This window comes from Dermochelys coriacea, chromosome 23 (genome assembly GCF_009764565.3).
Source record: "Dermochelys coriacea isolate rDerCor1 chromosome 23, rDerCor1.pri.v4, whole genome shotgun sequence".
Lineage (NCBI taxonomy): Eukaryota > Metazoa > Chordata > Testudines > Dermochelyidae > Dermochelys > Dermochelys coriacea.
Genome location: NC_050090.1, coordinates 27,306 through 39,508, shown reverse-complemented (window position 1 = coordinate 39,508; position 12,203 = coordinate 27,306). Strand labels below are relative to the sequence as shown.

The 12,203-nt window shown below is 39.3% G+C and overlaps 1 protein-coding gene across 9 annotated transcripts in view; it reads left to right on the top strand.

The window, feature by feature from the left end:
- LOC119847516 (leucine-rich repeat and fibronectin type III domain-containing protein 1-like protein) overlaps window positions 1–12,203 on the top strand; it is a 265,284-nt gene that overhangs the window by 226,525 nt on the left and 26,556 nt on the right. For 8 of the 9 annotated variants that reach the window (XM_038382375.2, XM_038382373.2, XM_038382374.2 and 5 more), the window contains one exon: window positions 2,450–3,844. In XM_038382375.2, the coding sequence (XP_038238303.1) occupies window positions 2,450–3,844 (1,395 nt within the window). Of the gene's footprint in view, window positions 1–2,449; window positions 4,046–12,203 lie in introns of those variants that run through there. The other variant, XM_043501433.1, reaches the window with a different exon arrangement.

Here is a 12,203-nt window from a genome sequence, read left to right as displayed (position 1 = left end):
CACCAGGACCAGATGGTATTCACTCAAGAGTTCTGAAGGAACTCAAATATGAAATTCCAGGACTACTAACTGTGGCATGTAACTAGTAGCTTAAATCAGTCTCTATACTGGATGACTGGAGAATAGCTAATGTAACACTGATTTTTATAAAAGGCTCAAGAGGTGATCCTGCCAATTACAGGCTAATAAACCTAACTTCAGTACCAGACAAATGGGTTGAAACTATAGTGAAGAACAGAATTATCAGAAACATGAAACGGCGGGGAAGTGTCAACACAGCTCTTGTAAAGGAAAATCATGTCTCACCAAACTATTAGAGTTTTTTCAGAGTGTCAGCAAGCATGTGGACAAGGGTGATACAGTAGATATAGTGTACTTGGACTTTCAGAAAGTCCTTAACAGAGTCCCACACCAAAGGCTCTTCAATAAAATAAACAGTCATGGGAAAAGAGGGAAGGACTTCTATGGATCAATAACTGGATAAAATATAGGAAGCAAAGGGAAGGAATAAATAGCCAGTTTTCACAATGGGAAGAAGTAAATATTGGAGCCAGTGTTATTGAACGTATTCATAAATGATCTGGAAGAGGAGATAAATAGTGAGGTGGCAAAGTTTGCAGACAATACAAAATTATGCAAGATATTTAAGTCCAAGGCTGACTGCAAGGAGATACAAAGGGATCTCACTAAACTGGGTGACTGGGCAACAAAATGGCAGATGAAATTCAATGTTGATAAGTGCAAAGTAATGCACATTGGAAAACATAATCCCAACTATATATACAACATGATGGAGTCTAAATTAGCTGTTACACTCAAGAAAGAAATCTTAGAGTCATCATGGACAGTTCTCTGAAAACACCCACTCAATATGCAGCAGCAGTCAAAAAAGCTAACAGCATGTTAGGGACCATTAGGAGAGAGAGAGGTAATAAGGCAGAAAATGTCATAATGACACTGCATAATTCTGTGGTACTCCCACACTGAATATTGCATGCAGTTCTGGAAAAGAGACCAGGAAAGGCAACAAAAATGATTAGGGGATGGAACAGCTTCCATATGAGGAGAGATTTTCTTAGAAAAGAGATGACTAAGGGGGAGTATGATAGAGGACTATAAAATCATGAATGGTGTAGAGAAAGTGAATAGGAAAGTGTTATTTACCCCTTCACATAGCACAGGAACAAGGGGTCACCTGATGAAATTAATAAGCAAGCAGTTTTAAAACAAACATAAGGAAGTACTTCTTCACACAACACACAGTCAACCTGTGGAACTATTGCCAGGGGATGTTGTGAAGGCCAAAAGTATAACTGGGTTACAAAAAATAGGTAAGATCATGGAGGATAGGTCCATCAATGGCTATTAGCTTAAATGGTTGTTTGGATGCTCCCTAAATGTCAAACTGGCAGAAGCTGGGACTGGACTACAGGGGATGGATCACTCAATAATTGCCTTATTCTGTTGGTTGCCCCTGAAGCACCTGGCATTGGCAACTGTCAGAAGACACAATATTGGATAGATGGACCATTGGTCTGACCCAGTGTGGCCATTCTTATGTTCTTAACCTGCCCAACAAAGCCTGTCTTTTTCTCAGGCATTTAGGGAAGAAATGGAGAGGTGATTTGAGGAGTCTTATTTTTATTATGCCTGCCATGAGTGGTTACTGTTGGATTTTTATTTATGACAGTGGATGTGCAGCCCATTGTATGTAATTTGTACTTTTCTGTAACTGTACATTCTGGTATTGGACACTCATAGGCTGCAGTCAGAATCAGGGCCTCATTGTGTTAAGTGCTGTATGGCCCCAGCTAGGAAGAACATAAAATCTAATGTAATGTGAAAAAGAATGTTAATTTGGGCTGCTCATAAAATGTCTCCTAAACAAAGTGTGTGGAGAGAAAGATTACTTTTACCTCTGGATGCTTCAGGTCCCTGTAAATGAATAGATCCTATGTAATCCCTAGCATTCAGTTCCTTTTTTTCCCCTAGTATTTACCTCACTTAGTACCACCATTGTCCAACATTTCCTTCTAACTTGTAAGGCAGGACAAGTCACCTCCAAAGCCATCGTTAATGCTTGTCCGTGAAGAGCTAGCTCCTGGAGGACTGGTAATTGATTCTCAAGATCAGTCCCCACAAATAGCAGACCTCCCTACAGTCTTATCACACCTCTGTTAACCTCAGAGAGCAATGCACTTTTGCTTTACAATCAGGCCTATGAGTTCTTATGGTAAGATAACCCGATCAAGTGAGCTAAGAATTTTAATGGCTTAGCTCAGCAGATTCCCAGGCTAACATTATCAATTAAGTCATTTCAGTAATGCCTAGAATTGCATGTCTGATTTATTCAGGAGTCATAATTATAACAAATGTTTAGATGTAAATGGTCTTTCAAAATTTTTGTTATTAAAATGGCTTTATCTGGATTTCTTGTTTTCTCCTTTAGGTTTGCTATCTTTCTTACAATGGAAAGGCTATCTATCTATCTATTGGTTATTAGCACTGCTGTGAAGGCTATGATGTGTCCAAAACGCTGTATGTGTCAAAACCTGTCTCCATCCTTCACCATCCTCTGTACGAAGACTGGGCTTCTCTTTGTGCCCCCCAGCATTGACAGGAGAACAGCAGAACTAAGATTAATGGATAACTTCATCACCACACTTAGAAGAAAGGATTTTGCAAACATGACAAACCTTATTCACTTGACACTATCAAGAAATACAATAAGTCAAATCATGCCTTATGCATTTTTTGATCTTAAAGGCCTTCATGCATTACATTTGGATAGTAACAGACTGACTTGTATCAATGAGGATCATTTCAAAGGTTTAATTAATCTTCGCCACTTAATACTCAGTAACAATCAATTGAACTATATTTCTCCTGGATCTTTAGATGACTTTATTGAAACACTTGAGGACCTGGATCTATCATATAATAATCTTGTTAATGTTCCTTGGGATACAATTGGAAAGCTTTCTAATGTCAATACAATCAATTTGGATCACAACCTCATTGAGTTTGTTCCAGAAGGAATCTTCTCAAACCTTCACAAACTTGCTCGATTAGACATGACATCCAACAAATTGAAAAAAATTCCCCCTGACCCCCTGTTCTCCAGAATCCCTGTGTATGCTAAATCTAAAGGGTCTCCATTGTCCTCTCTGGTACTTAGCTTTGGAGGGAATCCTCTACACTGCAACTGTGAATTAGTATGGCTGAGACGCCTTACCAGAGAAGATGATCTAGAAACATGTGCCTCACCACTGGAATTGATGGGCAAGTACTTTTGGTCCATTAAAGAGGGGGAGTTTGTCTGTGAACCTCCAATGATAACACATCGAACGCCAAAACTGGTGGTTATGGAGGGACAGAATGTCTCTTTGAAGTGTAAAGCGGTTGGTGACCCGGATCCCTATGTTCGCTGGATCTCCCCCGAGGGGAAGTTAGTCTCCAATACATCTAGGACAATTTCCTATGAGAATGGAACTTTGGATATTTTGACTACTACTTTGACAGAAAAAGGTACATTTACTTGTATAGCATCAAATGCTGCAGGAGAGTCTACGGCTCCTGTTGAACTTGTTGTTAATCCTTATCCTCATCTTGCTAACAGTACCAACTGTGAGAAAGATGCTGAGTCTGGGCCTTCAGACATTCTTATATCTGCTAAGTCAAGTTTCCCTAATGAAACTAAAGCTCAGCAAGAGAAGAAGGTTGTGGTTGCTGAGCTGACCTCATCCTCTGCTCTCATACAGTGGCCTTCCCAGCATCATATTCCTGGAATACGAATGTACCAGATTCAGTATAACAGCTCTTCTGATGATATACTAGTTTACAGGTAATCCTATTCACATAGCAATTCAATTGTCATTGTGAACTAACAAATGGGAATAAGAGAAAATGATTGTATATTTAAAATTCTTGATGTAATGCCAGGTATGTTGCAGGCATTAGCTGTTTAATGAAGGGAGCTATGGAAAATGCCTTTCATAGCCTGTTTTTCATTTGTTATCTCCTGTTACTGAGGAATTATAATAAATATTACTAATAATGCATTACTTTCTACGGTTTTTATCCTATTGTCCAAGGATCTCCAAACACTTCATAGACAGGAATTAAGCTTTACAATCTAACAACCTATGTGAGGTTGGTGAGTATTATCCACATTTTTTAAATGATCTAGACAGAGGTGAAGTGGCTTGCCCAAGTTCTCACAACAACTCTGTGGCAGAGTAAGGAATTACAACCCAGAGCTTCCAACTCCTGGGCATGGCCATGGACCAATTTCATGAGCTTTAGGAGAGTTACTTGCCTCAAAATGGCTCCCGAGGTTTAGAAACACTTCTGTTAACTAGTTAATGCATTGACTTTGAATCACAGGAATGGTGACTTTTTGCATATGGATAACATTGAATCCATCTGTATTTTTAAGCAAAAGATCAGTAAAATATTATTTACATTTTATGCTAACTAAACTTATTTGATTCATCTAAAAATATAGGGAAAGAGAAAATATTCAGAATACTAATTGTAGGAGCTTATATTATGTATTTATATTATATATGCTATAAATGTACTCATGAAGATATATATTTCTAATTTTTTGTCTCATACACATTATGGCATATGCCCCTAATCAGTTTCTATCATTGCATATTTAATTTATACTACTATTTTGGCGATGCACTGGGCCAAATTCAACAGTGTAAATTTCACATGTAGTTGAAATGGTAACATAGTGTATTTTGCACCAATTTGGCATTTAGAGGCTCAGAAATACCTATTGGGGGCGGGCGGGGGGAGCATTTGTAAAACTTGCTTGGCTTAACTATTTGACCTCCATAGATTTTGATGGGCATCATGCAGATTGAGTGTGTTACTGCTCCCATTTGCAGTATGTGGTCTGTCATTCTGTTTATAGTCCTTGCAAATAAACTGGGAAGATTATAGTTGAATCAGGAACTAGCAGTTGAGTATATCAATCAGTATTCCATACTGTAGGTTCCAGAAGGATGACAACATTTCTAAAAATAATGGTCCTGATTATCCTCTTTCACCAGTTTTCCCATATTATAATGCCTTTGATTTCAGTTGAGTTATTCCCAGTTTATAACTGTGTAAGTGAGAAGAAAATCAGGCCCAGTAGATTTAAAAATAGACTGGATAATGCTACAGAAAATATATTACAGGGAACAGAGCAACACTGAAAAGGGTATGGGATAGGTGCTGCAATAGGACTTTCTGTATCTCTAATTTCTACTATTCTAACATAAACCCATCAGAAACCTAATGTTTGTTTTTCTTTTAAATATAAATAACTATTTTTACAAGTCCTTGAGATAAGGTTTACAGGTGGAATTTTAGGACTTGCACTCCTAAATCACTTAGGTCTTTTAAAGATCTCAGTCTAAGATGCTTATCTTCATGAAACATTTTCTAGCTCTATGAAGACAATAAGCATTCTGCTGTTGTCATGTCCTGATGTTCAATGCAAATGTTTTTCTGCATCATTTGTCATGGCTCATAGGTAGAAAGGTGTAAACTCAAGCTAAGGTTCAATATTATTAATGCCTTTACTCAGCTCTGAGTAGATCATCCAGAGAGGAATGTTGCTGAAAACATTTCCTCAAATGTCTAGTTCTTGCAGGGACCACAGCATGTGAATATCTGTCAGCTTGTATTGCTTATTTATTCTCTTTGTGCCTCGATGAAAACCTACCGCTGAGTTCTCGGAAAATCCAGTTTTTGAAAAATGGAGAGCAATGTACTCCATGCCAAGAAGTTTTAGTGCTTCATTTCATGAGAAGAATAGTGGCATGAAATACGAACCCCAAATCATGAAGTAAATTACAGGTAATCAGAGTAAAAACTATAAGAAGTTGGTTAGCTTCAGTGGGGCACAGGGCAAATTTTGGCCTAAAGTTCATTAAAAAAGTGTGTTACTCTTAGACAAGGGCTGCAGTTAGGAGTTGTTTGGGCAATTATTTGTATCATACATTATAATGATTAGGGAAAGACCTGTAAGAACTGACAGAGTGCAGATTAGCACTGATATTGGATAGGCCTAAATCCCTGGTAAGTAAGTATCTTTCCTTCACACTTATTGATTTAGTTAGTGATCTACTTCATGGTTAGTGCTAATTTTAGTAAGGGGTAAAAGTATATCTGCTGTTGACTAGCTAACATCAGCTCTTGAATCTGTGAAACACTAAACAGTGTTAGCTGAATTCTTTGCAAAAAGTTCCTTTTGTGATACAAAAGCCATTTTACACCCTTCTTCATTTCCTGGAATAATGGCAAGTTAGATATTATGACATATTCCAAAACAATGGGGACAGTTTTAAATTATGCCTATTGAACTTTCTAAATCTTTATAAATATATAAATGACTCATACAATCTCTTTAATACGACGATCTGAAAACAGCTAAATTAATTGGTGCTACTAGATGGACTTGTTCCTAGACAACAATTCTTCGGAAGAAATTTTTTAAAAACGTCTTCGCACATTCCTTTCACATTTCACAACCCAGATCTCTGTAAATTGAGAGGCTCAGTTTGGCAACAAAGCTATAATAGAAATTATGTTTCAAATCACAGAGCAATACTAAAATATAATAATCTATAGTATAATAGGCTTCTTAAAGATTGAAGTTCAGCTCCCACAGCAAGTAACCAGCAAATATAGATTTTTAACAGAAGTGTTCTACTGAATTGACAAGGACTAGTAATTGTGCTTTAATTTGGTATGTGTGGTTATCTGAGAAATTGTTACATGGTTTGTGCTATGTCATAAATGTTTGTTTAGTTGCATGGATTAGTGGGTAGCGCAGAATAACGAGAACTAGCAATCTGCAAATACCATGCTAATCCTGTGTGTTCGTCGGCCAGTCACTTAACCACGGCGTGATCCCAATCTATGAAATAGAGATAATGCTACCGGTCTGTTTCACAGGAGGATGGTGAGGATAAATTAGTGATTGTGTGAAGATTTAGAGACCTATATAGTTGTATATTCAGAGAGTGACAGTGGTTGGACCTTGTAGAAATCTTACAGAAAGCAAAAGGCTTCCTTCAGCCTAGGGAAAGTTATGGAAACCAGGCCCATTGTTGAGAACTCTGTATAATCAGCGTCTGCCAGACAGTTATTGAACCACCATAAGCAACTACATGATGTATCAAACGTGTTTCTACTTTGTGAGGGTGAGCAAGGTCTAATAGCCAGCATATGCCTAGACCATGTGAATGGCAGTTACTATGGTAACTTCATTTTATACTGAATCATTTAAATAAGTCTTTCCCCTTCTCAGTCTGTTTCCTCCTACCTACTCTTTCACCTCCTTTATGTACCTCTCACTCTTCCTTCTGCTTCTTCCTTTTGGTCTTTGTAGATACGTGTTGACAGTTGTAAATACATTAATTTGCATCCACAATATGAATGCAAGAAAGGGAGAAGAATGATGAATTTTTGTGAGCATATAATCATGGAAAACTAGGGGGCCTTGCAGATAGTTACAGCTCTCACTCCCTTCTGCTTCTCCCCACATCCTGTTTTTCATGTAAGAGTTTATTATAACTCACCCATAAAAATGTACTAGACACTGGAATGTAGCACAGTCTCAATTGAGGAACACTACACTGTTATACACATTTTAAAAAAATGTTTGGTCTTGTGTGTATTACTGAAGTGGAGACTTTTTGGTGGCTTGTCATTTATTTTGCATATCTCTCTGTCTATTGTATGGGTTTCAGAGTAGCAGCTGTGTTAGTCTGTATTCGCAAAAAGAAAAGGAGTACTTGTGGCACCTTAGTCTGCCACAAGTACTCCTTTTCTTTTTGTCTATTGTATAGTAACACCTATTGCTGCAGAATCATAACCCCTTCCATATGAACTTAATAGCAACAGTGAAGTCCCTTCTTAGCTTCATGGGGGCGTTAGGTCCTCTTTCTTTTCAGGGTTTAAAAAGTCTGATTGGGTTTCATTTTATTTTACCACTGGTTGGTTAATTTTTTTGTTCCGAGATTTTATTTTGTATTTATTCCCCCTCCCCAGAAACACGGGGCAGTAAATGGCTGGTGAGGAAATGTAACAGAGGCCATTGCTTCTGATTTTGTTCTGAGAACAATGTCTGAATATGTGACAGAACTGGGTCCAGAACCCCTATGTGGGAGAGGAGTACCTTGTCTCAATATTAAGCCACAGGAAGGAAAGCCTCCTGAGGCTTTTAGTGTTTGGGAGAGCTCTGTGCTTTTTCCTGATGTTCAGGATCCCCATGACAGGTTTCAGAGTAGCAGCCGTGTTAGTCTGTATTCGCAAAAAGAAAAGGAGTACTTGTGGCACCTTAGAGACTAACAAATTTATTTGAGCATAAGCTTTCGTGAGCTACAGCTCTCTTCACTGAATGCATCCAATGAAGTGAGCTGTAGCTCACGAAAGCTTATGCTCAAATAAAATTGTTAAGTCTGTAAGGTGCCACAAGTACTCCTTTTCTTTTTGCGAGTCCACTGAATGCATCCGATGAAGTGAGCTGTAGCTCATGAAAGCTTATGCTCAGATAAATTTGTTAGTCTGTAAGGTGCCACAAGTATTCCTTTTCTTTTTCAGGATCCCTAAGAAATTAATGCTTATGACTGCATAGGATAGGATACACCCCCCTACGCCCCCCCCCCACGCTTCTCTCAAGAGATTCTGTTGTATGCAGCATTGTTGTAGCCGTGCTGGTCCCAGGATAATACAGAAACAAGATGGGTGAGGTAATATCTTGTATTGGACCAACTTCTGTTGGTGAGAGGCAAGTTTTCGAGCTTACACAAAGCTCATCTTCAGGTCTGGGAAATGTACTCAGAGTGTCACAGCTGAATACAAGGTGGAACAGATTGTTTAGCACAGGGTTAGACAATCTATGGCACACTTGCCAAAGACGGCACGCAAGCTCATTTTCAGTGGCACTCACACTGCCTGGGTCCTGGCCACTGATCCAGGGGGCTCTGCATTTTAATTTAATTTTAAATGAAGTTTTTAAATGTTTTAAAAACCGTATTTATTTTACACACAACAATAGTTTAGTTATATATTATAGACTTATAGAAAGAGACTTTCTAAAAACATTAAAATGTATTACTGGCACAGGAAACCTTAAATTAAACTGAATAAATGAAGGTTTCAGAGTAGCAGCCGTGTTAGTCTGTATTCGCAAAAAGAAAAGGAGTACGTGTGGCACCTTAGAGACTAACAAATTTATTAGAGCATAAGCTTTCGTGAGCTACAGCTCACTTCATCGGATGCATTTGGTGGAAAAAGCAGAGGAGAGATTTATATACACACACACACAGAGAACATGAAACAATGGGTTTATCATACACACTGTAAGGAGAGTGATCACTTAAGATGAGCCATCACCAGCAGCAGGGGGGGGAAGGAGGAAAACCTTTCATGGTGACAAGCAGGTAGGCTAATTCCAGCAGTTAACAAGAATATCAGAGGAACAGTGGGGGGTGGGGTGGGAGGGAGAAATACCATGGGGAAATAGTTTTACTTTGTGTAATGACTCATCCATTCCCAGTCTCTATTCAAGCCTAAGTTAATTGTATCCAGTTTGCAAATTAATTCCAATTCAGCAGTCTCACGTTGGAGTCTGTTTTTGAAGCTTTTTTGTTGAAGTATAGCCACTCTTAGGTCTGTGATCGAGTGACCAGAGAGATTGAAGTGTTCTCCAACTGGTTTTTGAATGTTATAATTCTTGACGTCTGATTTGTGTCCATTCATTCTTTTACGTAGAGACTGTCCAGTTTGGCCAATGTACATGGCAGAGGGGCATTGCTGGCACATGATGGCATATATCACATTGGTAGATGCGCAGGTGAACGAGCCTCTGATGGTGTGGCTGATGTGATTAGGCCCTATGATGGTATCCCCTGATTAGATATGTGGACAGAGTTGGCAACAAAAAAGCTTCAAAAACAGACTCCAACGTGAGACTGCTGAATTGGAATTAATTTGCAAACTGGATACAATTAACTTAGGCTTGAATAGAGACTGGGAATGGATGAGTCATTACACAAAGTAAAACTATTTCCCCATGGTATTTCTCCCTCCCACCCCACCCCCCACTGTTCCTCTGATATTCTTGTTAACTGCTGGAATTAGCCTACCTGCTTGTCACCATGAAAGGTTTTCCTCCTTCCCCCCCCTGCTGCTGGTGATGGCTCATCTTAAGTGATCACTCTCCTTACAGTGTGTATGATAAACCCATTGTTTCATGTTCTCTGTGTGTGTGTGTATATAAATCTCTCCTCTGCTTTTTCCACCAAATGCATCCGATGAAGTGAGCTGTAGCTCACGAAAGCTTATGCTCTAATAAATTTGAATAAATGAAGACTCCGCACACCATTTCTGAAAGGTTGCTGACCCCTGGTATAACACATAGTTAACACATAGTTGAAGGGTGCATTTAAAGTGCTACTGTGATATCTGGGATTCCATCTGAAGTTCCCAATGCTCCAACTCCCACTACTGTTCCTATATCTCTTTTTTTCTCTCTTCTCCTGACTCTCTCCCTTCTCAGGCGACAAAATTTTCTCCAATTTTACCCCATCCATTGACTATCTGAAATATTGCACCATGTTTGGTATAATTTGCATATAGAATCACACATGTTTTGCATGACATAGTTGCTGTGGTAATATAAAATTGTTAATTTCAATACTATTGGTATCATTCGGTACTGTACATTAATAGACATAATCCGATGTTTTGAATATATCACTAGTCCATTATCAAGTCCTGCTTTTGTTTCTGGCCATGGTTCATCATCTTGCTTTAATTCTGGAGTAGGAGGCATTGTTACTCCAGTGTGTTTAGGATTGGTAATGGTACTTTGCTAGTCCTTAATCACATTCAGAGGGAAGGTCAGTCACTTTTCTGGCATGGTAGGTGGACTCATGGACGGTAGCTCAATGATCTGCTGAAGTAAGTAACTGTAATATTTCCTGCACGTGTTAGCTGCCACCTTATCACAAATTCCATGGATCCTGATCTAATTCATGCTATGCCTCCTGCAGTGATCAACAACTGAAACAGAAAACAAATATTGTTGCTTCTCTCCTTTTACATCAGTTAGCGCTTGTCTACATTACCTGCTGGATCGGTGGGCAGCGATCGATCCAGCGGGGGTCAATTTATTGTGTCTAGTCTAGTCTAGCCGAGCGCTCCCTCATCGACTCAGGTACTCCACCAGAGCAAGAGTCGGAGCGTCAGCAGTGAACTCACTGTAGCTGAAGTTGTGTAAATTAGATCAATCCCACCCCACCCCCCAGTGTAGACCAGACCCTAGATTCACTTCTGTCCTTCCCTCTGTCAGTTTCCGATGCATAGCATGCAACCATTGATTCAACACCCGTTTTCCATCCTTTAACCGAACCAGGTATACTACTTTTTCCACCAAATGCATCCGATGAAGTGAGCTGTAGCTCACGAAAGCTTATGCTCTAATAAATTTGTTAGTTTCTAAGGTGCCACAAGTACTCCTTTTCTTTTTGCGAATACAGACTAACACGGCTGCTACTCTGAAACCTGTGATTATGCAAGGCACTGAATTAAGCCGTATAGAGTGGAAATCTGTCAACTTCATGAAAAAACTCGCACAGATACAGACAGACATCATCTTCCTCTCCAAATGCAAACAGATGGACATCATACCGAAAGGACTGAAGGTAAAAAATCCATTACAATCTACATACCACACAGACTATGCTGACAGCTTGTGCCACACACTCTCAAGGAAACTGCGGAACCACCTGATCAACATCCTCTACAGCAAACAGGGAAAGATTAAGAATGAGCTCTCAAAACTGGATACTCTCATAAAGAACCAACCTTCCACACAAACTTCCTCGTGGCTGGACTTTACAAAAACTAGACAAGCCATTTACAAAACACACTTTGATTCTCTACAAAAGAAAAAGGACACTAAGCTATCTAAACTACTATATGCCACAAGGGGCCACAACAATGGTTCCCGTAACCCACCCAGCAATATTGTTAATCTATCCAACTATACTCTTAGCCCAGCGGAAGAATCTGTCCTATCTCGGGGCCTCTCCTTTTGCCCCTCCACCCCCACGAACATGATACAGTTCTGTGGTGACCTAGAATCCTATTTTCGACGTCTCAGACTCAAGGAATATTTCCAACACACC